At 54.2% G+C, this 21,608-nt stretch overlaps 8 protein-coding genes across 8 annotated transcripts; 3 read left to right on the top strand and 5 right to left on the bottom strand.

The window, feature by feature from the left end:
• Positions 1-193: 193 nt before the first annotated feature.
• On the bottom strand, positions 194-897 carry IWZ02DRAFT_372201 (uncharacterized protein; the record flags this gene model as incomplete). The annotated part of the gene is made up of 2 exons (XM_066764612.1): positions 194-592; positions 721-897. The coding sequence occupies 2 exons, from the start codon at positions 895-897 to the stop codon at positions 194-196; spliced, it is 576 nt and encodes a 191-aa protein (XP_066624931.1).
• Positions 898-1,127: 230 nt separating this feature from the next.
• On the top strand, positions 1,128-5,146 carry IWZ02DRAFT_414531 (P-loop containing nucleoside triphosphate hydrolase protein). The gene is made up of 2 exons (XM_066765761.1): positions 1,128-1,394; positions 1,461-5,146. Exons 1-2 carry the CDS (start codon positions 1,149-1,151, stop codon positions 4,956-4,958), a joined length of 3,744 nt encoding a protein of 1,247 aa, XP_066624930.1. The 5' UTR covers positions 1,128-1,148; the 3' UTR covers positions 4,959-5,146.
• Positions 5,147-6,846: 1,700 nt separating this feature from the next.
• IWZ02DRAFT_372681 (family 61 glycosyl hydrolase) lies at positions 6,847-7,626 on the bottom strand (the record flags this gene model as incomplete). The annotated part of the gene is made up of 1 exon (XM_066764649.1): positions 6,847-7,626. The coding sequence occupies one exon, from the start codon at positions 7,624-7,626 to the stop codon at positions 6,847-6,849; it is 780 nt and encodes a 259-aa protein (XP_066624929.1).
• Positions 7,627-7,912: 286 nt separating this feature from the next.
• Positions 7,913-9,326, top strand: IWZ02DRAFT_169387 (uncharacterized protein). The gene has a single exon (XM_066762175.1). The coding sequence runs from the start codon at positions 8,198-8,200 to the stop codon at positions 9,155-9,157; it is 960 nt and encodes a 319-aa protein (XP_066624928.1). The 5' UTR covers positions 7,913-8,197; the 3' UTR covers positions 9,158-9,326.
• Positions 9,327-9,334: 8 nt separating this feature from the next.
• On the bottom strand, positions 9,335-10,503 carry IWZ02DRAFT_443585 (DOLPP1 protein). Its single transcript, XM_066767036.1, has 3 exons — positions 10,375-10,503; positions 10,136-10,325; positions 9,335-10,064 (listed from the first exon to the last, which is right to left on the bottom strand). Exons 1-3 carry the CDS (start codon positions 10,420-10,422, stop codon positions 9,613-9,615), a joined length of 690 nt encoding a protein of 229 aa, XP_066624927.1. The 5' UTR covers positions 10,423-10,503; the 3' UTR covers positions 9,335-9,612.
• A 3,744-nt stretch (positions 10,504-14,247) lies between these two features.
• Positions 14,248-15,950, top strand: IWZ02DRAFT_372881 (regulator of G protein-like protein; the record flags this gene model as incomplete). The annotated part of the gene is made up of 5 exons (XM_066764666.1): positions 14,248-14,409; positions 14,459-14,651; positions 14,778-14,993; positions 15,040-15,497; positions 15,591-15,950. 5 exons carry the CDS (start codon positions 14,248-14,250, stop codon positions 15,948-15,950), a joined length of 1,389 nt encoding a protein of 462 aa, XP_066624926.1.
• Positions 15,951-16,249: 299 nt separating this feature from the next.
• IWZ02DRAFT_479578 (uncharacterized protein) lies at positions 16,250-19,405 on the bottom strand (the record flags this gene model as incomplete). Its single annotated transcript, XM_066769093.1, has 7 exons — positions 18,527-19,405; positions 18,246-18,474; positions 18,113-18,178; positions 17,760-18,059; positions 17,496-17,709; positions 16,315-17,443; positions 16,250-16,289 (listed from the first exon to the last, which is right to left on the bottom strand). The coding sequence occupies exons 1-7, from the start codon at positions 19,192-19,194 to the stop codon at positions 16,250-16,252; spliced, it is 2,646 nt and encodes an 881-aa protein (XP_066624925.1). The 5' UTR covers positions 19,195-19,405.
• A 1,044-nt stretch (positions 19,406-20,449) lies between these two features.
• Positions 20,450-20,866, bottom strand: IWZ02DRAFT_373303 (major facilitator superfamily domain-containing protein; the record flags this gene model as incomplete). Its single annotated transcript, XM_066764694.1, has 1 exon — positions 20,450-20,866. A coding segment is annotated over one exon (417 nt), but the record flags the coding sequence as incomplete, so codon positions are not given.
• Positions 20,867-21,608: the final 742 nt, after the last annotated feature.

Genomic DNA, 21,608 nt, shown 5'->3' with positions numbered 1-21,608 from the left:
ATTGGGACATGACTCCGGCGTTTGGGGGTTTGGTTTTGGACACTTCATGAGCGAGATATCATGGTGCATGACATTGGATAGACGCCTACGGGTATCATGAAAAATGCAACTGGAAAATTCGGCCTTCCCTTTCTTTTACCTTCTACCCTCCCACAATTCTTGTGCGCCGCTTCCCTCTGTTCCCCATGGCGCCTTACAAGCACTGCACCACCAACCCAACAACCTCCAAAAACCCCTCCTTCCCCAACACACACCCCTCCCTCTCCCTCCTCGCCCTACCAACATCCCACCCCGCCCCGACAACCACCAGACGCGCCTCAGCCGAGTCTCTCGTCGCAATCGCGCTGGCCACCTGCGTCGCCACCAGCTGCGTAATCGTATGCACATCGCCCGCCGCACTATCATTATGACTACTGCTACCGCCGCCCAGGATCGGTGTCGCGGTCAACTGAGGCAGCGGCAGCAGCGATGAGTCGTGGTGTTGCGGGTCCAGCGGGCTGTAGTCGTCGTCGTCGGCGTATGTTGATGGAGGGAGCGAGGGCGCGGTGGGGTCGAGCGAGGCGTTGGCGAGGGTTGAGAGGGGGACATGGGCCTGTTGATGTTAGCTTTCGTCTTTTTGGGGTCGTGGTCGTTGGGCGTCGATGTGTCGGAAGTGTGGCGCCAGTGAGTGCCTCTTGTGGTGGTGTATGTGGAGGGAAGGGAGACGGAGAGGAGATGTACCCAATGCGCAAGGCGCCCCGCCTGCGATATCGTCACAAGTATCTTGTCTTCGAATTGGACGACCATGACGTTTGTCGGTACGCCGTCGATGGGGCCCGCTGTGGTGCGCGTTTTGGCAGGGAAGGCTTCCGGTTGGACGGGGAAGGAATAGGGTTGCGCTTCGTCTGTTGTCGCCATGGCGGAAATATGGACAAGGTATTCTCTGAAGCTTTTCCGAAGAAGGACGCGGGAAAGTGGTAGCAGTGAACCTGGTACCAAGCACCTGGCGTTGAAGCTCCGACAAGCATGAGCTCCCAGGCGGTGAGCAGACTTTGGGCCGGCAAAAAAAAGCCGCACAGACCAGCCGCCGCTGGAAATAATGTCGAGCGTCGCGGTCTTGACCATATTTTTCTCCACAATCACCGCCACGCTCTCCCTCACTCGGTGCCATGCCAAAATTTGTGCCCCGCCAGCGCAAACAAAAGGCGCGTTTGCGCGAGGAATCCGAGCGTCAAGCCGCTGCAGCAAAAGTCAATGGAAGCGCCGCTGTCGACAATGCCAACGCGGAGGTCATTTTGCCCGCGGGGAAGCAGGATCAGGAGGACAGGAGGAAGCGATTGAAGGAGGAGCTGCGCGCGCAGCAGCCGCAGAGCAAGATCAGCGCCAAGAAGCTGAAGCGCATGGACAAGTATATTGTGCGTCTCTCCGCTGGCGCAAAAGTTGTTAGAGGCATTGGCTAATTGGTTGAATGGCGCGTGTAGGACAACAAGCTCAAAAAGGAAGAGAATCTCGAGCTCATCAAGAAACTCGCGGCCCAAAAAATCGATACGTCACTGTTCCAGAGCGCTAAAAAGCTCGGCCGCGTCACCGAGTCGCGACGCGAGGTCTCCGATCGCGCGCAACAGCAGAGGGAGGCTGGTGTTGATGTGCAGAAAAACGACGAGATTATCAAGGACGTTGCGCGCCCGGAGAAGAAGTTTGACGGATACCACACCGATTCAGACGACGACGAGCCCGCGGAACAACGGGATGACAAGACGAGTGCTGGTAAGAAGAGAAAGGCCGAGGATGAGGAAACACAAGCGGAGAAGCCAGCGCAGCTGACTGCTACGTTTGGCACTGGTCTGAAAAGGCCGCTGGAATTGGATGAAAATGGCAAGCCCATCATCAAAAAGAGGAAGAGGGCCGGGAACAAGCCTGAGCTCAAGTTTTTGGCTAAGCCGCAGGAGCCAGAGTGGGAGGGTTTCAGCTCCGAAGGCGAGGGATCCGGAGATGAGAGCGATGGCAGCAGTCGTAGTGGGTGGAGTGCTGTCGAGGAATCTGAGTCGGAGGATGAAGGAGAGGAACAGGACGATTCGTCGGACGAGGAAGAGGATGACGAAGAAGACAGTTCCGAGGATGACGAGGAAGAGTCGGAAGAGGATGAGGACGAAGATGTAAGAAAGGAAGCGCGCAAAGCCCGCTCATCTGCTTTCAAGGCATGGGCAACGGAAGAGCGCAACAAGGCCATCGGATATACTCCGTCCACCAACATCGAAAGTCTCCCAGTCCTCCCAACGAAACCTGCCAACTTCAAACCCCGCGGTCCTGAGGAGGAACCGCTGCCACCAGAATTGGCCACCAAGACTGCGACAGACTTGTGGCGAAAAGCATACAGCGTAACAGTCGAACGCCCGCCTGAAGTACAGGAGGCGCGGATGAAACTGCCAGTCGTGGCTGAAGAGCAGAAAATCATGGAGGCAGTACACAACAACGATGTCGTTGTGGTATGGGGTTCCACTGGTAGTGGAAAGACGACACAAGTACCGCAATTTCTGTACGAGGCTGGCTACGGCGATTCCAAAGGACCTACTCCAGGCATGATTGGCGTCACGCAACCCCGACGAGTTGCGGCTGTCAGCATGGCAAATCGAGTTGGACAAGAGTTGGGAAGTGCGAGCAAGCGTGTTGGCTACCAGATTCGCTTCGATGCCACCACTGACAATCAAACTGCCGTCAAGTTCATGACGGATGGTATTCTTCTGCGCGAGATTGCCCAGGATCTTTCTCTCCCCCAGTACTCGGCGATTGTCATTGATGAAGCCCACGAGCGCAGCGTCAACACGGACATCCTCATTGGCATGATGAGCCGCATTGTCGATTTGCGTCGAAAACTCATGAAGGATGACCCCAAAGTAAAACCGCTCAAGCTCATCATCATGTCTGCCACGCTGCGCGTTTCCGACTTTTTGCAAAATGAACGCTTATTCCGAAGTGGTCCACCACCGCTGGTGCAGGCTAAAGGAAGGCAATTCCCTGTTACCATGCACTTCTCGCGGCGCACCAGTTCCGACTACGTTGAGGAGACTTTTAGAAAAGTCCGGAGAGGACACCGCAAGCTACCGCCAGGCGCAATGTTGGTCTTTTTGACGGGACAAAACGAAATCACGCACCTCGCAAGGAAGCTCAAAGAGACTTTTCCGTCTACTCAAGGCGCCGACGTCAAGCAGCCGCCCGTCCGCATATCTGCAACAGAAGCCCCCGTCGAAGCTGAAGACCTGGAGATTGGTGATGATAAGATGCCTGATGACGCAGATGAGGATGGTTCGGATGATGAATCTGTGATTCACGGACTGGACGATGACGAAGAGGACAAGGAGTTTGAAATCGCCGAAGACGACGACGAGGCACCGACTCCCAAGGTCCACGTCCTTCCCTTGTACTCGCAATTACCGACCAAACAGCAGCTCAGGGTTTTTGAGCCTCCCCCAGATGGCTCCCGTCTTATCGTCCTAGCCACCAACGTTGCCGAGACCAGTTTGACGATTCCTGGAATCCGCTACGTATTCGACTGTGGAAGGTCAAAAGAGAGGACGTACGACCAGACGACTCGCGTGCAGAGTTTTGAAATTGGATGGATCAGTAAGGCCAGCGCCGAGCAACGCGCTGGTCGTGCTGGTCGTACCGGACCCGGTCACTGCTATAGGCTGTATTCGTCTGCCGTCTACGAGCGTGACTTTGCGCAGTATACCGAGCCAGAGATCCTGCGGACACCCATTGAAGGCCTCGTGCTTCAGCTCAAGAGCATGGGCATCCACAAGGTCGTTAACTATCCTTTCCCAACGCCACCGGACCGCCAGCAACTGGCCAAGGCCGAACGACTCTTGCAAAATCTCGGTGCCATTGACGAGCATGGGAAAATCACGTCCCTCGGAAAACAGCTTTCCGTCTATCCTCTCAGTCCACGCTTCTCACGCATGCTAGTTATTGGGCAAAACCACAACTTGGCCGCTTATGTTGTTGCTCTTGTCTCCGCCTTGGTTGTTCCCGATCTCCTGATCCCCGAGAACCAACTGAATCTAGCCCCGACACCCGAAGACGAAGACGAAAGTCGCATTCGAACGCATGCCGATAACGTCGCCGAGGATGACAGAGAGCGACGGCGGAAGGCCTACAATCGCGCGCGCGCTCTCCTTTCTAACCTCGATCCATCCAGCGATGTCATCAAGCTCTTCAGCGCGCTCCTCCTATTCATATCTGAGCGCAGAAAGAAGCCCGAGGACCTCGCAGCCGAATGGTTCCTGCGCCTCAAAGGGCTCCAAGAAGCATCGCAGCTCCGCTCGCAACTAACAAACATCGTGCGCAAAGAGAACCCACGGAGCGGACTCAAGCCCGACCAGGGGCGCCTCAGCGTACCCGAGGCCGCCGACCTGGCCAAACTCAACTACATCGTAGCAGCCGGCTTCGTCGACCAAATCGCGCAGCGCGCCGACCTGGCGCCCGATGTCACCGACCTGCCAACACGCAAGCCCAAGCGCGCAACCGACGTTCCATACGTGACGCTCTTCCCGAGCAGCGAGCGGCGCGACATCCGCGCCGACCCAGCCGCCGCCTTCGTCTTCGTCCACCCGTCGTCGGTCCTCGCGCACACGTCGCCGCAGAACCTGCCGCGCTACATTGTCTACTCGCACCTGCAGCGCGCGGCGCCGTCGCACGTTTCGTCTGCCCCGCCCAAGACGCGCATGCACCCGTTGTGTCCCGTTTCCGGGGAGCAGCTGGCAGCGCTGGCGAAGGGCACCCCGTTGCTCGCGTGGGGAAAACCTGTGGGCAAGATTGTCGATAGAGGGCGTGATGAGGCGGGGAGGGAGCAGCGCGAGTGCTTCGTCGTGCCGTGTTTGGAGGGCAGGAAGGGCGCGGCGGGTTGGCCTCTGCCGGCGAAGAAGGTCTTGCAGAAGAGAGAGGGCGGCGCTGGGTGGAGGGTTGATCGGGTTTTGAGCTAGATGGGACGGGATGAGGTGTCTTTTCGGTTTCGCTGCTTGAAGCATGCATGTGCCGGCGTTTTGTGCCATGGGCGTTGGGAGAGAACAATTCTTGGTGTGTTTAACTCATTTGACGCGATTCGCTATGTCTGCATGGGCGTAGAAACACGAACAGTCGATCTTCAAATGAAACCTTAAATGTAGACTCCTGTCCTCCGCATCCCCATCTCCCTCAAACCTGCTCAAAATCCTTCCTCCTTTCCTCCATCAATCCCCCTCAAACCTTCTCCCCCACACCTGCACAGCTCGCCAGCCACGTTCCTTGGATAGTACCGCACCCTACCTTACCCAGCACGACGGGTGGGCGGCCGGCCGGCCGGCACCAACCTTATTATCCTCGCTCCCTCGTGCGGAAGCTTAGGTTGGTTCGACGGGAGCTAGCTTAAGCTTGTCTCTACCTACGGCACCTTACCCCTACCATTACCCCGTCCCTTGACCTAGATGCTCGGCGCAGCGCACAGAAGCGCGCACGGCCCTTCCTTTGCCTGACCCTTGTTTCTCTTTTCCTGAGTCGCGCTCTACGTACTGTACACAGGGAATGGGAATGAATGGACCGGTACCTACGTCGTTGCTCGATGCCGGGAATGGCGGAAAGCGGACACGTGGGAGTTGGATGACTGGGACAGGGGCGTGGAAATGGAAAGGAAGTGCGTTAGGCCGGCGGCAGATGAAACGGCCACACGGCGTCGCGGCAGCATGAGGCATCACCATCACCATCACATCGGCGGCGGAATGGCGGCGAGGGTGTCCTGGGATGAAGAGATGGCGATGCGCGGAGTCTGGACGTCTAGACCCCGGGAATGGATGGGACTCTTTGGATGGTGCTGTTGCTTTGTGATGCTGTCGTGGACACAGACGTGTCTTTCCAATCTGCAGTCCAGACAGAGGACCTGCTCGAGGTAGGTGGCCATCATCTTCCTCCAACGCATCACCAACGCATCACCAACGCTTTCACGCTGCTGCTACAGCATCGTCGCCAAACACACGCGTGGCTAGTGGCTAGGAAGGTGGACTTCAGGCGCCCCATCACCACCCACCCGGTCCGCCTTGCCGCAAGGCACCCGATCCGCTGGTTCCAGAATCCAGGCACCACAACTCGTCGCAAGAGTTTGCGCAATATGCGTGTGTGTAGGTGTGGTTCAAGGCGCCAATCAACATCACCTGTCCAGCCCATCCACAGCCACCACCAACATCATCCCCTACATCCTTCCTCCTCTGGGCATTCGACCAAAGACTCAGCAGACCCCGGATCTCGGTCGACAAATCAAATGACCAGAAGACTTCGATGCCGCTGCGTGCAGATCGGCAGCGGCGCGGCCTGAGTAGTGTGCACTGAGCAGGGAGTCGTTTTAAGCTTGGCGGCTTTTTGTGGGGCGGCGTTGGTCTGTGAGGCGTGGCTTGAAACGACGCTGAAGCAGCCCGACGCATAATGACAGGGGTGGGATGGTTATGTGCGGCGGGCTACTGCTAGGCGGGTGGGACGGAAACAAGGCCGGCGGCGCTTGCAAGCTGTTTGTCTGTTTGGTTGTTTGGCTTGGCAGGGGAAGGGGAAGGGGTGCTGAGACAAATTGTAGGTTGATGGTTAGTTGTCACTTGGCTGGGAAAGAGAAGAGAAAGAAAGAATGAGAAGAGGTAGAATGCTATGCGTCACCAATCCCATTGCTCTGCAACGAAAGAAAGATACATGAACAGCATAAATGCGTTTTTCCGAGAAAGGCCCAAGGCGGCATCCCACCCCATCGCAACCCATCCATCACTTCACTTCAAAGCCCCTCCACATCTCTTTCCCTCCGTCGCCGTCAAAAACAAAACGAGGATCAACCCCGCGAGAGCTCTTGCGGAGAAAAGCTTAGAACAGGCGGAAGTCCCTGACGTGCCTCTTGAGCTTGGCCGCGGCACCGCTCCACAGCGCAGGGCCGGGGATGTTGTAGCTGGAGAAGGCGGTGTACAGGTTGAACTGGATGCTGGGGCCAGTCTCGCTGTAGAACTTGGTGGCAGGTTCGCCGCCCGATATGGCAGTTGATCCGGACCCGGTGACCTTGACGTTGATGCACTGGGGGTAGAACTGGGCGCCGTCCTTCTGGCCGGCGCTGTGCAGCGCGATGATTTCGTGGCGCAGCACGTAGTTGCCCGGCTTGAGGTCGGCCGGGATCTTGGTCTTGTGGATCAGGTCGTTGGAGATGAGGTCGTCGGACGCCCACGTGCCCGGGTTGGAGCCCGAGACGAGTCCCTTGGCTTGCGTCTTGACGAAGTTGAGCGACGTCTTGTCGACCGTGGTGCAGTCGCCCTCGCAAGAGGCCATGTAGTCGATCATGGGACCGTGGTGAGACTCGGGCCAGGTGTTCCACTTGAGCGAGATCTCGTCGCCGGCGGCAGCGGTGACGTACTCCTGCGCGTTCTTGGCCGCTTTGTGGCAGATGATATCGGGCTGGGCGACGGCCGTGGGCGAGACGTAGCCGTTGTCCTGGTTCTCAGCAGACCAGCCGACGGCCTTGGGGGCAGGCGTCTGGTAGGAGAACGACGGGTTGTAGCCGGTGAAGGTCTTGCCGCCAGCAATGACGGACTCGACGTAGCCGTGGGCAGAGACGGAGGCGGCGAGGGCGCCGAGGGTCAGGAGAGAGTACTTCATTTTGATGTTGTCGTTGTAGCGTCTAGCGCTTCCGAATGAATGTGAGGGGTTGAAGTGAGTGGATGGTGTTGTAGTGAGGGAATCGAGTTGGACCAGCCGTGCCGTTCAAAGCAATGATGAGAGGGCCATCTTTATACCATCTCTACAGGAGAGAGCTCGCTACTGCTCTCCCAGGCGAGGCAATGCGCCTTGTAACCCCTTTGGTGGAGGATTTTCCAATGTTGGACATGTCCGCCGTGCCGAAGTAGATTGCTGCAAACAGAAGCCATGCCCCAGTCTTGTCACGACAGACGCCACTCGTCAGGTACATTTTGAAAACTCGGGGCGCGAAGTGACGTTGTTTCTGTGGTGCCCCAAGCGGCCTATGCTTCTCTTGGTTTTGCCGTCCAATCAACCCCGACACCTGATGCTCGGCTGTCGGTCTTGGGACGCCGTGTTACCTGTCGAAACCGCTGGGCGACGCTGGTAGACGCCCATTATTTTTGCTTGCAGGTAAAGACACATTCTGTCGTTGACATGCCCTCCACGAACACGGCAGACCTTTTGGCGACTCTTCAGTCTCCAGAAATCGATGACGATTGCCAAAATTCAAACAAAGGACGAGCAAGGCGTGGTCAGTGCGGCTTGGAAGACCAAAGAGGAGGACTCTGAGCGTCGCCAACGCCAGCCCTTTGCATTTCTGACTGTTGCTTCTGGCAAAGGAGTTCCTGGCAGCAGTCAGACGGATTCTGAATCCATCCACACCGCAGACTCGCATGCACACGCGACTACCGGGCTGAAACATTTGCAAAGGGCCAGAATTGTCGCCTCGTGGACCAACCAGACACGAGATGGTGTGCATAGCCGAATGACATTCTGCAAAACTCCTAAGCATGCATCAGTCCTGCACTTAGAAAAGGAAGAGGTTGTCTCCCACTATAGAATGAGGTCCCTGGAGAGCTGTGTGCACGTCCTCTTTGGATGCCATGGCAGTCTCATCTCAGTGTCGTCTGTCGCATCTACCGAGCCCTTGGTCTGTGCAGCATCTGCATACGAGCGATCGTCGTGGGCGTCTCTTGTCCAGCCGCTTCCATCAAACGTGGTGTGGGGGAGCCGTAATAAGTCTTGGTGGAACAGGGGCGCAGTTCTTGTAAAGGGAATGAGTGGAGTTGTAATTAATCGGCTGCAAAGGACGTCTCCGGTCGAGCAAGCGCTCGGCCCGTCGGCCCATCCGAAGCAAGGTTTCTGCAGTCTTATCCTCCTCATCGACGTCAACACCACTTCTCAGCCCCAAATGGGTCGTTTTGTTGGTGATGGCCTTCGCCACCGTGGCTTGGAAAATTTGCACGGCACCCGCGCGCGCTCAAGTCCTCTTCATCTCCAACGCCTCTGCAGATGGCGTCCATGTCGGTCTAGAATTCAGGCTTCTTTTCGGTTTCCTTCCAGAACTTCTCGGCCCGTTTTACAGCGAGATGTGGATGGTCATATCAGACGGCTCCACGTCAATATCGAGCAGTCTGTTGTACACTTTGTTTGCCTGGTACCTCAATAACGGCAGCGGATAAATGTCCAACTTGTAATCTCGGTAGCAGAGAATGCCAGCATTGCCAACATTGGAAGCTTCTCACCGGCTCGACGCTGTGGAGGCTTTCCTTGGTGTAACCACTGCAGACCCGCTATCGGTCGACAAGGCGATGATGAACCATCCAGGACCTAAATGAGAATTCACCAGAATTAGTAACGCGACTTGGGTCAAATGCTCCTGCGAATTAGAATTGACACGTTTTTGATTGGTCCTTGGCTTGCAAACGCCCGCGTTGGAAGAGCTTATACAACATGACCTAGCCGAGGAGGAACCCTACTTGTCGACAAACTGAGAAATGATACTCCGTGGACGCCAGCTTTTCGAAAACTCCAAGGCGAAGGATCACCCACCGAGTTCCCTGGATTACGCGAGTGTTGCGCACATGTACATCAAATCTTCCACTCTGTTACGCGCCCCTACTTTTACGCCTTCTTTTTCCCGTTCACGCTCCTTTTCCTCCTCTTCTCTTCCCACCTGGCCCATCCTGCGTCCAGGAGGTCCTCCTCAATGACCAGGTCACGCAGTCTAAAAGCTCTTGCCAAGGGGTGGTCCAAGCCCCAATGCACCCATCCTGACCTTCTCAGCAGGGTGGTGAAACCGAACCACACAACGGCAAAAGCGGCACCTGCAGCGCAGCCGACCAGGACTTGCTTGTTCGTGTGGTACGTGAGGTATATCCGGGAAAACGCCACGGCGGCGGCAGAGGCGAGCGCGAGAACGGAAAGTCCAAGGCGCTGTGCGAAGGTCGTGGGCGTATGCGTCTGAGTCGGATGCGGAGCGTGCCGGAAGAGGAGGAACAGCGTCAGGTAGAGGGAAAAGAAGGAAACGAATTGGGCGTGGGAAGACGGCATGCCGTAGCCTTTGCCGTACATTTCTGGGGTCGAGAGTTTCAGCATTTCGAGTCCGCATGCGAGAAAACGTTGTGATCCGCGGTTGTTTGCTTACGTCGCGGTCGCTCCTCTTTTATCCACCTCTTCAATGCCCAGTTCAAGGCCTCACAGGCCATCTGGCCCGCAAACATTAGGCAGATTTCCACTTCACGAGTTGACCACATCAGCGTCGCATACACTATGCAAAGGCCTTGCGGAACGAGCGCCAGCCACGCGCAGAGGTAGGAGAAGCGATCATGAGGGTTCTGTTCTTGTCAGCATCAATTGGTCGGAAGCCTCCAGGATGCGACTCACGTAATGGACATGGGTGAGAGAGAGAGAGGCCAGAGAAGGAGGATCCATTTTGACGAAAAAAGAGTCAACTTTCGCACAGCTTGGCTGCACGAAAGCGCATGCGGGTCGAGATGAAGGTTGTAGCTTTGGTGTTGGCAAGGCGGCGCAGCCGGAGATAAGATGAGCATGATCTTATCTTATCAGATCATCTCCTCCTGCTATGACCCCCGCGTCGACAACCCTTTGCGCTCCATCTGCTGTCTCCTTGTTGACGCATCGGCCTATGTTCAAACTCATTGGGTCTTGTCTCTACAAGAACCCTGTCCACCAAACTACCCAAACGATGTTTTTCTCGCCTCTCGAAGGACAAAATGCCCGGACACCTCTTGCGAGCTTCAGACGCGTGGAATCCCTAAGCGACATCTCTCCAGCGGTCATGGAATGAAAGTTGGGAATGATTCCCGTGATACCTAGAAAAACTTCCAATAGCCCCCGTATCAGTTGAGTCGAAAAAGATTGACTGCACGAGCCAAACCCTGTGGGAGACATCAGCGTGGAACCTGACGCCCAAGTCACGACTCAGCCCATGATCCTCTTTGGTCGTGGTCTGAGAATCCGGTGTCTTCAATCCACAGGACCTGTCGTAACGCTACGTTCAGAGTCCTCCCATGACTCTGTGGCCTTGAAACTCCCGCGACAGTCGCCGATATTCTCGTTTGCCGCTCGTGCAGTACGCGTTCTTTTTCTTCGGTGGTGCGCAGGCATGACACTCTGCGCTACTGGCCCAAGTTTCAGCTTTTTGGGTGGTTGCGGGGTAGTATGGGCCCTGGAAAGACCCACTGGTCCCCGAGAGCGCTAGTTCTGCCCTTTACCACAGCGTCTCGAAGATGGAGTTAAGCACCTCTCATTCAGCCGCTCACTCAACTCTTGCCGCGCTCGTGTTTTTTCCCACAACTTTGAAGATTGGGTGCCAGGTGGTCCAGAATGGGCGCTGTTCCACTGTTCTTCGATTCACCTTGCCACATGTAAGTGCTGTTGCGGGTTTCTGTGCTGAGGGAACTTACTCTTCCGTGGGCCTTTATTTCTCTCCTTCCATTTGTGCAAATATACCTCTACATGAGACACATACTATCCTAGGCCTCTCCTTGCGATATTCGGCTGAGCGTCAAATTCCTGGTGGAAGGGGGTTCTTCAAGAAGCCACGTCATTCCGTCTGGTGCAGGCCACACTCTTCCAAGAGCTTGGCAGTAGTACCATTCTTGATCTTGTCTCTTTCAGGGGCTCTTTCGTCGATCAAGAATCTTTGGCCTGCGTAGCTTGGTCTGGCAGTAGCCCACAGTCATCGATGAGGGCTTGAGTGTTTTAGGGGTCATAGGATCCTATCGGTATGCGGAGGTAATGCTAATTCTTGCAGGCAGAGGTACTGTAGTCAGCGAAGACGCATTGACTCTTGCGAGGATGTAAGACCACTATCTCGACGGCAGGTGTTGGTGGCTTATCATCAAGCAAATGGCGCTCGGGAACCATATCAGTCTTGTTCTACCCACAGGAATAGGGCGTAAATCATCCAGATGATCCGCATCAGGCTACTTCAAACCCGTTAAAGCTTTATGCAGTATGAGATGTTTTCCTGAACCAGCCACAAATTTTGTCCAACTGCTACGGATCGCAATCATTAGTCCTGTCCAATGTACATCCAGGATCAGCAGATACCAGCTATCAACCTACGCTTATCACAAGTCCCACATGTGCCTGGTGCAGCTGCGGGTGATCCGGGAAAGCAATGCGTGGGAAATCGAACCTCTTTGACGAAACGGCTGGCTCACGCTGGGAAGGATAGCTTTTCCGATCGCACAAGACCAGCCATTGGAGGGCCATGTGATATTCATCTCTGGCCGTTTTCGTATGCTTAATTGCCTACCTTGTCCCAGTCCATCACTCACGGGAAGCAAGAGCCGCCGACTATACCTCTCCTCCGGTTGAGAAGTCAGACTCGATCAAAAGACATAAACACGACTGCTGCGGACATGGAGCACTTCGCTTTCGCTTTCCCGTTAAAGCCTACGGGCTCGCCGCGCTGTCAAAAGACGTTCAAATGATGGTCCAGGGTCCATAGAAAGCGGCTCTGCACCCTGTGCGTACCAATGGACTCCATCAGCCACTGGTCAAGGTGCGCACTTTTCACCTCGTCACAGCGAAAAACGACCAGGTATCAAGATACGACAAGAATTCGTCTTCAACTAGCTTCCATGTCCAAGAAGTCCATCCAACACGGGTTTTCAGTGTTGCTTCATGGTGAATTGCACTGATTCCGGAGCATCGAGAGTCCACAGGCCTGTCTGTCTCTTAGCCTGACTGGTGAAGAGGTTCAGACTCCTGTCTCGTCGTTGACAGCTTTCGTCTTTGTCTTCCAGTCGAAGAGACCGCATTGCCTATAGCCGGGCAGCATTTGGAGCCAAAATGCACGTCTATTCGAGTGTTTACCCAATGGTATGTCAAGCACATCAGCTCCACGTGAAATGTGCCTGTGCCGGCTTCTCTTCTGACGATTCGATAGTCATGATTCTTCGCTGGCGGAGTATGAGGAAGAGTAATCCAGACGTCACCAAAGCCGCGGAGATTGTGGAAGTGCAAGGCTTGAGCTTGAGGCGTTCCGGACCCTCATTCAGTCGATTTTCCACGTGTTTATTCCCATCCCGCAAGCCAGTGTTGGATGAGGAGGCAGGTTGGCGACGGGCATTGACCTCGGTGTTCGAGGTTCCTGGAAAGGCCTCCAGGGCCTAGCTGGTACCAAAAAAGCTTGACGCGACCTACGACTGTGCCGGACGCTTTCCCGGATGCGGAGTGTTTGAGTTTGGCACACATGGCACACCGTCTCCCAAGCCTCCAAATAGCCCAATGCGCCAAAACATAGCACTCGTTTCAGCGCCAAGGTTTCTAGATCTGCGCATCATTTGACCCAAAATTCGATCCCCATGGGCACGGCGACCGGACCTGGCTGCCATATTGACCCTTTCTGGTCCTCCGCCTTGTTTCCACATTGCAAAGGATCGCGCCATCGACCGCGATGGAAACGTCGAGAGTGCACTATTCAAAGGCGTGATTGCCATTATCCTCCAGCTCAATTGGCCGATACAACCTGCCGAAGAAATCCAATCCTCTTCGTCACTGTCAGCGACGACGTGCGTAGTCGTCTAATGGCAAAAGCCTGGGCCCTGTTCCGTGGAACTTTGGGCTTCCCGTACTGACTTGCCTCCAGCATAAGCCTCCCAAATGATGCAATTTACGATCGGGCGCGGCTACCGGAGATGGGAAAGGCCATAAGCCACCCTAGTCATGACAGCTATAGCCAGAAGGGCCGATTGCCCTGAAAATACCCTGACCGCAGCGAGTGAGATATCCATCTCCTCCACGCGTGATAGGTTGCAACACCACGAACCCTTTCTTGTTCAATTGAGCTTACAGTACGACTGGCCACTAAGACCGCTCTACGCGACCTCGCAGAATCTCATTCTGGAAAACATCGATTTGCTCGCACGAACGAGATTTCTGGCCGGCTCTTTACTTCAACCCATCAACCGTCTAGGTACTTGAGCTGTTTTGCGTAGCCGAAGTGACAGTTCAAGCCTCACTCACCGGGAATACGCACTATCGCCAGCTAGCCCTCCGCCTCCAAGACTCTAAGCACTGCGCTTCTCCTAACGGTTGATGAATACAAGTGGCTGATAGTTCTCTGGTGGCGGACAGCCTCCTCGTGGCCCTCAAACTCCGGGCTGTGGTTGTTATCATCTTTACTTCTTGCCAATCTCTCTGCCAATCTTGAATCCTGGAAAGCCTCTTTTTCTTCTTCTTCTTCTATCGACAATCAGACACGACGAGCGACTCCACTCCAAGATGTCTATTCTGTTCTACCGAAGACCGAGTTACGTGCAGCGGCCCAATGGCCCCATTACGAACACCGAGTGTCAACGATATGTTGACCGCACGACTGGTGGAACGCGCGGTATACCCGAGGAACTCTCTTTTGAGAATGTCATCGGCAACAAAGCACTTCCGGTCAGTTTGCCACCCGCTCTCGGGGGTCAAGTCTCTTACGCGTGAATAGCCCTGTACATTGCGCGACTTCATGGACTACCTCGTCTACGTGACACACGATGCTGAAAACCTCCAATTCCATCTGTGGCTCCAAGACTACAGGCAGCGATTCAATGCACTAAAGCCGGAGCGCAAGGCACTGGCTCCAGAATGGAAGTGGGAGGAGATAACGCCAGAAGAAAAGGCTGCGCAAGTTGCTTCGGGTCAACAGCGAACAATGGGAACTCTGCGCCGGAAAAGGACGAATCCCATGATGCCCAAAGTCATCGATTTTGACAAGTCGTCGCAGGCTGCTGCAATCGGCCTCACGGAAGTGGTGGTGGGCAAAGCTGAGTCGGGCACTTCACCAAAACCTCATGATGCCTTTTCGCCGTCAAATATGAAGGCGACTCTTAACGAGGCTTATAGCCAGGCACGTAGCCCTGAGCCAACAATATCAAGCGCCAGCCTCTCCTCTGCACACGGCCAGCCTGTCCTGACTGAGGAAAGTACAAGAGAATTGCGCGATGAGGCGAACGCACAAGCAGGATTAAAGTGGCAAGCGTGTAAGTCTGCCTAGCACTGTCTCTATTCATCACTGACACCTCTCAGTCTCTGTTCAACCGCTGCGTCAAGAAATCGACCGTGTCATTGCGCATTACATTGCCCCAGGCTCGCCCCGCGAACTGAACCTCTCCGGCAGGGACCGCTCCGACGTCCTCCATGCTCTGCAGCACACGACCCATCCATCCGCCTTCGATCGCGTCGCCAAGATGGTCGAGGCAATCCTGCGCGGCCACGCGCATCCCAACTTCGTGCGCTGGTCCATCTGTAACGGCAACAAGCCGCGCGTCTTCTTCGTGCGTACCATGGGCGTCAGCCACATGGCCTTCGGCCTCATCATCGGACTGCTTCTCGCTCTCTCCCGTGCCTCACGCTGGTGGCGCATCTTTATGTGGCCGGTCCTCTTCATCGGCCTGACTACCATGATCGCAGCCTACAAAGGCCTCTGCGTGATTCTGCACCGCGGGCACAATCGCACGCTGAAGCCGTGGGAAGACCTCGACAGCGTCAACAGCGGCATCGTCGGCGCCAACAAGGCCGCCACTGTCAGCAGCGCTGCCTCGGTCGCCGAAATCCACGTCTCGGCTGAACACAAAAAGAGCACTCTTGACGACGAGGAGGCGACGATTGCCAGTGCTGGGGCAAACTCTGGAGCGACAAACGTCCCGACTAGCCCAACGTCGCCGACTGAATTCAGGCCGAATGGCGGTCGACCCTCCTATTCGCCTTCTTTTGATGCGTTTGGCAATCGCAATAGCTTTGGTGAGGAGGCGTGGGTTGATGCGTATAAGCACAGGCCATTTGTGCGCAAGATCTTTGACCATGAGACGTGGGTGCAGGAGGAGAGCGTGCGCGTAGTGCAAGACAAGATTGTAAGGCAAAGTCAGGCGTGGAGTTTGTTGTTGACGACGGTGGCGACGATTGTCTTCGTCGCTGTGCCGGGCGGTGGTTTCTACTAAGAGGTTGAATTGTGGTGGATTGTGTCTGTCTTGAATGAAAAGTATTCTTGTTTCTTTATCGCCCGCTTCTTGGATGCATGGTCGTTGCTGTTCTTCACCCTTTTTTTTTTTTTTTTTCAAGAAGTGCTTCGCGCTGGTCAGCGGTATGAATGTTTCGTCATTTTGGTCTATTTTCTCTTCAAGGAAAGTCGGCTTTTAATCATTAATAGCATTTGTTGGTCAATATCCTACCATACCTCTACTTCTAGCAATAGCTCTAAACACTTCTAGCCTTCTTACAAGATCTAAAGAAGAGTGAACTAGTACCTATTAGTAGAATGAGATTCATAGTTGTAGATACTGTTAAAAATATCTTTCTACGTACGGGCTATGAGCTAACCCAAATAGGTTGAGCCCTGAAGGTTCATCGTCTGACCCATAAGATAACTCGGCAGGGGCATCTTCGTCGACAGCGCGTCTCCCACTCTCGGCGATCCACATACCGGGAAACTGCCCCACGTCCTCATAATCCTGCAACGCGCGTTCGAATTCCCCTACTCTCCCCAAGAACTCGTGCAATTGAGTGAAATTCTTCTTGCGCTGCTCCCCCGTGACAAGCAAGTGCAAATCCTCTGGTATACTGTCGATTGCATCCAGGATCACTTCGATCCTTATCCCTCCCTTTCTCATCCTCATGACTTCTTTGCACACAATGACTGCCCATTGAAAAACTCCATTCGCTTTGTCGATGATTTGCTGTTCGATGATTGGTCGATGCTCATCTTCCAAAGGTGATAGCCTGTCTTTCACATATACATCGATATCATGCTCGTTGTTTTCTTGAACTGGAATGCGTATGCCCCGGGTGTAGAGCATTGGATATTGCCGACATGATACGCAAATCTTCAGAGACGCTGAGACACTTGGCTCTGTCAAGAAGTCGATAAAGTCAGTCAAGTCGTCCCGACATTCTTCAGGGCACTCGTCGAGGGCATCGATGAAAATCGTGATTGGTCGTCGCTTTGAGGCTTCGGGCAAACGCTCTTTGAGTGAGTATCTCAATTCTTCAGATTTCCATGTCCAGGTCTGACCGCTCTGGCTCCTTTCCTGGCACTCCCGTAAAAGCCACTGGAAGGTCCTGGGGAAGTGCGGAATGATTTGACGCAACAAGCAGCGGTAAAGTCCTAAAGGTGTCTTTTGGAGGTCTGTGCCATTGCCGTAGAAAAAATATGACGCTACGATGGCATCGCTTGGTGGCGCCCGTTCGGAATCTTGTAAAGCATATTTCAGAACGGTCGATTTCCCAACTCCGGCCTGCCCCTCGATCCAGAGCAGTGGTTGGGATGAGCTGAGCCACTCTTTGTAGACATCATGGTTGAGAATCCATTCGCAAGTATGATTTTTTGCATCGACGATTTCGTGTCTGTGGGATTCTTGATCTGGGAACGAAAGAGACGCGAGGCATGATTCAAGAAGCTCCTCTTCTTTACGAGAAAGCCACCCCTCAAGGTATTCTACTAGTTTGTCAACTCAATATGACCTTTGAATACATCAGTGTGCACTAACTGGACCGGTTTTCCGTGGCGTCGCGTAACCATGGCACGATGAAGTTTGTGTAGACACCATCATTGATTGACTTGAACTTGACCATATCCGAATGGGGTGCGTCGATGGCTATGACACGAGAGTTTTCATTTGATTCCCATGACCTTCCATGGGTCGCTGAGACTCTGTCAACGAGGACGACTGGTGGGCCATTCATTCTCCATCGTCCAAATTCCTACAGGAAATCAACTCGAGTACAAAGCGAAAATGGACGACGGAACTTACATCTTTTGCGGCAGTCGGTGACTGCATTGTCTCGTAGAATGAGTATATCTTCAAGGTCTGAGATACGGATCCGTCACCTGTCGGGTCGATAGCTTTCTCCCACTTCTCTGCCAACCGCCGCAAGTCTGCCGAGTCTCTCCCAATGGAACGTAGGAAGTCCTCGTTGGGTTGTCCGCGTACCATTGGGATGGTTGAGGAGATATCCATGCCCGAGTTCGGGGTGCCAAAGAAAAGGACAGCTTCCACGGATTTGAGAAGATCCCGTTCTTCTTTACGGCCAACTGCAAGCTTACAGAGTGCCTTTTCTTGGTTAGAAATTGGCAAAAATAAGGTTAGAGATTCAGGAAATTCACCTCTTTGATGACAAGACCACCAAGGCTTTGGCCGATGAGCACGACAGGTCTGATGCCTCCTGATTCCTGTCAAGAAGTCAACTCATTGAATCACAAGAACGGCTCGTATTTCGGGTCAAGAATCACTGTTTACCTTATTACTTGCTTTGATTAGTGACATCAAGGCGAGGGCAAAGTTCAGGCCAAGATCCTGCAGACTTTGGAAAGAGTTGCTCTTCTGCAAGTGCGAATCGTAGCCATAAACCAAAACCTGAGCCGAGGGCACGGACTTGCGCAGACCGTCTCGCAGCCACATAAAATCCTGTTTCCGGGCTTTAAACGACCAGAAGGGATGGCCGCCGAGTCCGGGCAAGGCAACAACGCTAGATACGCTGTCAGTCGGTGCATTCTAGGAATTGAAAAATTTTTGCGTACTCCAAGGTGCGCTCTGTTTCTGGTGGAGAGTACAGAGCAGTGAAGCCGTCGAAGCGGGTGTCCATCGTCAGGTCTAGCTTCGATTTTGAGTCTTTTGGGGATCGATATGTAATGCCACTGACGCCGTCGCTTTGTATTCCCTGATCAATATCGTACGGAACTTCCGAGAATCTGATGGTTGCTGTTTGTGAAGGTGTAGTAGGGTGTCTTGCAAGAGATTCCACGAAGATGTCAAGTCCATCGGCGGCATTCAATGCTTTGCGGACAATATACTCGGTTTCTGACTCATTGATTTGCGTTCCTTGGTAAGTCATTGGCAGTCCTTCAAGCCGGAAGACGGTCTCTGGGCCCAGTTTGCGCCGTCCGCTACTCTTCTCCGCCGTCTTCGATGGATGTGAATCTCGTGTCGACGCAGGAGAAACTTCTCTCTGGTCTCTTGCTTGCGATGGATTTGGTGCGTCTGTCGATCTTGGGGAGTCCTTCTGACCATCAACAACTGACTGGACTTGGGAGGCGGTTTCGGAAGTTGTCGGATTATAGTGCGGAACATTTGGACCGGCCAGACTCCTTGTAGCTCCAAAAATCCTTAGATAGAGGTCAAGCACCAGCAACCCAGCGACAGCAGTCAGTGCAAAGGCGCCCCAGTTGCTCTGAAGGAAAGACTCCATAGCTGCGGACGCACTGTCTTGGTGCAAGGGCGTTGTTCATAGGAAAAGACGGCAGGAGGTGAAGAGTCTACTAAGGTGGTCAAAAAGAGATGAATCAGACGAGGCTGGGCAGGTGTTGACAGGTCGTCGTACCCGGCTCACGCAGATTTGAGCCTCGCCGCGCAATGGACCCCACAACTCGTGCAGGCATTCCCATTTGTCCGCGAAGCGCCATGCCGTCTTCATGCAAAGGAATCAATTATCACAGTGGAGCCAAGAGGTTGATGAACGAATCATTTCGCGACTCCGTGGCATGACGGCAATGCTCACACTCCAGTCGAGGGCCCATGGTTCTGCCGTAACACCTTCCGCGGCGGCTGAATATGACAGACCCAATAGTAGCCGCAAAATACCATCCTGCGCATTTCGCAAGGCAGTGGATGATGAAGGATTTACTTGGTCTTCAAAACACATTGAAGGCTGTGTGAGGCAGCAATGCCGATACCACTGCGCCAACCGACCAAAAAGGCACACTGAGGGAAGTGCCCAGGAATTTCACCAAATCGGTCGATGTACTGGCCTAGTGACCTAACAGGCTGCTCCGTGTGCAGAAGCCCGAGCAGCCTCATCGTGAAGATCCCTGGGCGCCATCGTTAAGCTCTATCTCTTCCTCAGACTCTCCGCTAGCCTGCTCAGTGTGCCGAGGACAGCCACAGCCAGAAGCGGCAGAAGTAAGGAGAATACGAACAGACTGATCGTGAGGAGGCGATAAGCGCAGTAGCAAGACTCAACCTCAAGCATCACGGCGGCGGCACAACAAGAGATGATGCACTATCTGGTCTCAAAAGCAGGGGAAAAAAAAAAAAAAAAAAGACAAAAGATTCGTCACTTACAATCCTGCAATCTTGCGCATGTTTTGAGGCTGCGTTCGAATCATTCCACACAAACGTCAGCTCCGGCTTGTTATGCCGCAGCGTTTTGGCCCCCATCCATTTTCCCTTCTCAGCCTTGTCGTCTCGCAGGCCAAGAGCGAGACCCCTTTTCACGCGTTTTGCTCTCTAGTCGGGGCGGCAAAGAACTGGTGTTCGGAGTCGGAATGCGTGGCAATCGACCCCTGGAGATCAAGTATGTAGTTTTGCGGCGACATGTAGAACAATGTGCCGCGATATCGAGAGAAGGGAATTCGAGAGTGCGCTCAGCAGTCGTAGAGCAGCAGCCTTGCTGAGAAGACTGACGAGGACCAGCATTGACAGCAGTCCCGTCAGAGCGTCCACCATCAAGCTCGACCTGTTCCACGGGCCGTTGCGGAGTCTGCTCCACTCGCTGCAGTGCGCTCCGAGCTGGGTCGAGGGAGGATGGAGTACGCCACTGGAATGACAAAGGCGGACAGAATCAACGACACCCAGAAGATCCAGCGCCATCCAAGCAGGTCGGTCAGTACTCCTCCCATAATAAGGCCAGCGATGACCCCAAGCGACCCAGAAGCCCACCAAATACCCAGCGCCTTCGCCTTGCGCGCCGGGTCAGCGAACTGGATGGCTAACTGCGCCTGCGCTGCTGGTGTCGTGAACGCTGCACCGATTCCCTGGAGCGCCCTGGCCATGACGAGACCGATGAATGTCGGAGAGAGCGCGCAGACCAGAGTGAATCGCGCGAAGAAGCACGTCCCGAATAGGAGCATCCTCCGGTGCCTGGTTCAAGGTGACGTAATCGCGGAGGGAAGCTCTTCCCCGCCGATTGACCAATCGGGCCTACGGGCAGGACCGCCCGACGCGGCACAATCACGGATAAGCGGGTACGTCCGTGTACGTAATCAGTCATGTGATGAGGGGAAGATATTATCTTGTTCTCTATAACTATCTGCTTGAATAACTACTTTATATGACTAGAATTAGGTAATTATAAACGTGCTTAATAGTTTATTACTAATATTAATACTACTACGCCTTATAAGATATTAAAAGTACTATATTAAGTACGTATAGTAGAGTCGTCTTAGCGCGATTAGCACTAGGCGCGTTATCCGTGCCCTCTCCGCACAGAAGTCCGAATTACCGAGAATTGTGTTGTGGAGTCCCCGCTTGCCAGTCCGCTCGCCTGGGTGCTGCGGATTACCACTCTGGTGGTAGTGGCTGGTATGTTCCGCCGGCCATTATTTTTTCTGCCAAGGCGTGGTAGTCGTATCTCGTATCTCGTATCCCGCACCCTGCCCCACCACAAGACCTGAGGTGGAAAACTCGTCTCGTGCTCCTCTCCAGCCCGAATGGCAGCCAACACGTCATGGCCGACGGACGCTGGGGAATGGCGGACGTCCAATCCAGATACCGGTCTACAAGTCGCTCCTGACAGCAAATCTTCGGCCAGGAACCTCCTGACAAGTAGTTGAAGCTGGATGCGGCTAGAAGGGCCGTGGAGAGAGGACGTGACTGGTCACA

Source organism: Phyllosticta citriasiana (genome assembly GCF_038021145.1).
Source record: "Phyllosticta citriasiana strain CBS 120426 chromosome Unknown IWZ02scaffold_3, whole genome shotgun sequence".
Lineage (NCBI taxonomy): Eukaryota > Fungi > Ascomycota > Dothideomycetes > Botryosphaeriales > Phyllostictaceae > Phyllosticta > Phyllosticta citriasiana.
This window is presented reverse-complemented; position numbering and strand designations above follow the sequence as displayed.

What these genes read in the sequence shown, in the direction of transcription:
- IWZ02DRAFT_414531 (XM_066765761.1), top strand. Translation starts at nt 1,149, where the DNA reads ATGCCAAAATTTGTGCCCCGCCAGCGCAAACAAAAGGCGCGTTTGCGC. An exon ending in AGCGCATGGACAAGTATATT is followed by an intron (nt 1,395 to 1,460) that starts GTGCGTCTCTCC and finishes TGGCGCGTGTAG; the next exon opens with GACAACAAGCTCAAAAAGGA.
- IWZ02DRAFT_169387 (XM_066762175.1), top strand. Translation starts at nt 8,198, where the DNA reads ATGACGATTGCCAAAATTCAAACAAAGGACGAGCAAGGCGTGGTCAGT.
- IWZ02DRAFT_443585 (XM_066767036.1), bottom strand. Translation starts at nt 10,422, where the DNA reads ATGGATCCTCCTTCTCTGGCCTCTCTCTCTCTCACCCATGTCCATTAC. An exon ending in CTCTCACCCATGTCCATTAC is followed by an intron (nt 10,326 to 10,374) that starts GTGAGTCGCATC and finishes TGACAAGAACAG; the next exon opens with AACCCTCATGATCGCTTCTC. An exon ending in AAAAGAGGAGCGACCGCGAC is followed by an intron (nt 10,065 to 10,135) that starts GTAAGCAAACAA and finishes TCTCGACCCCAG; the next exon opens with AAATGTACGGCAAAGGCTAC.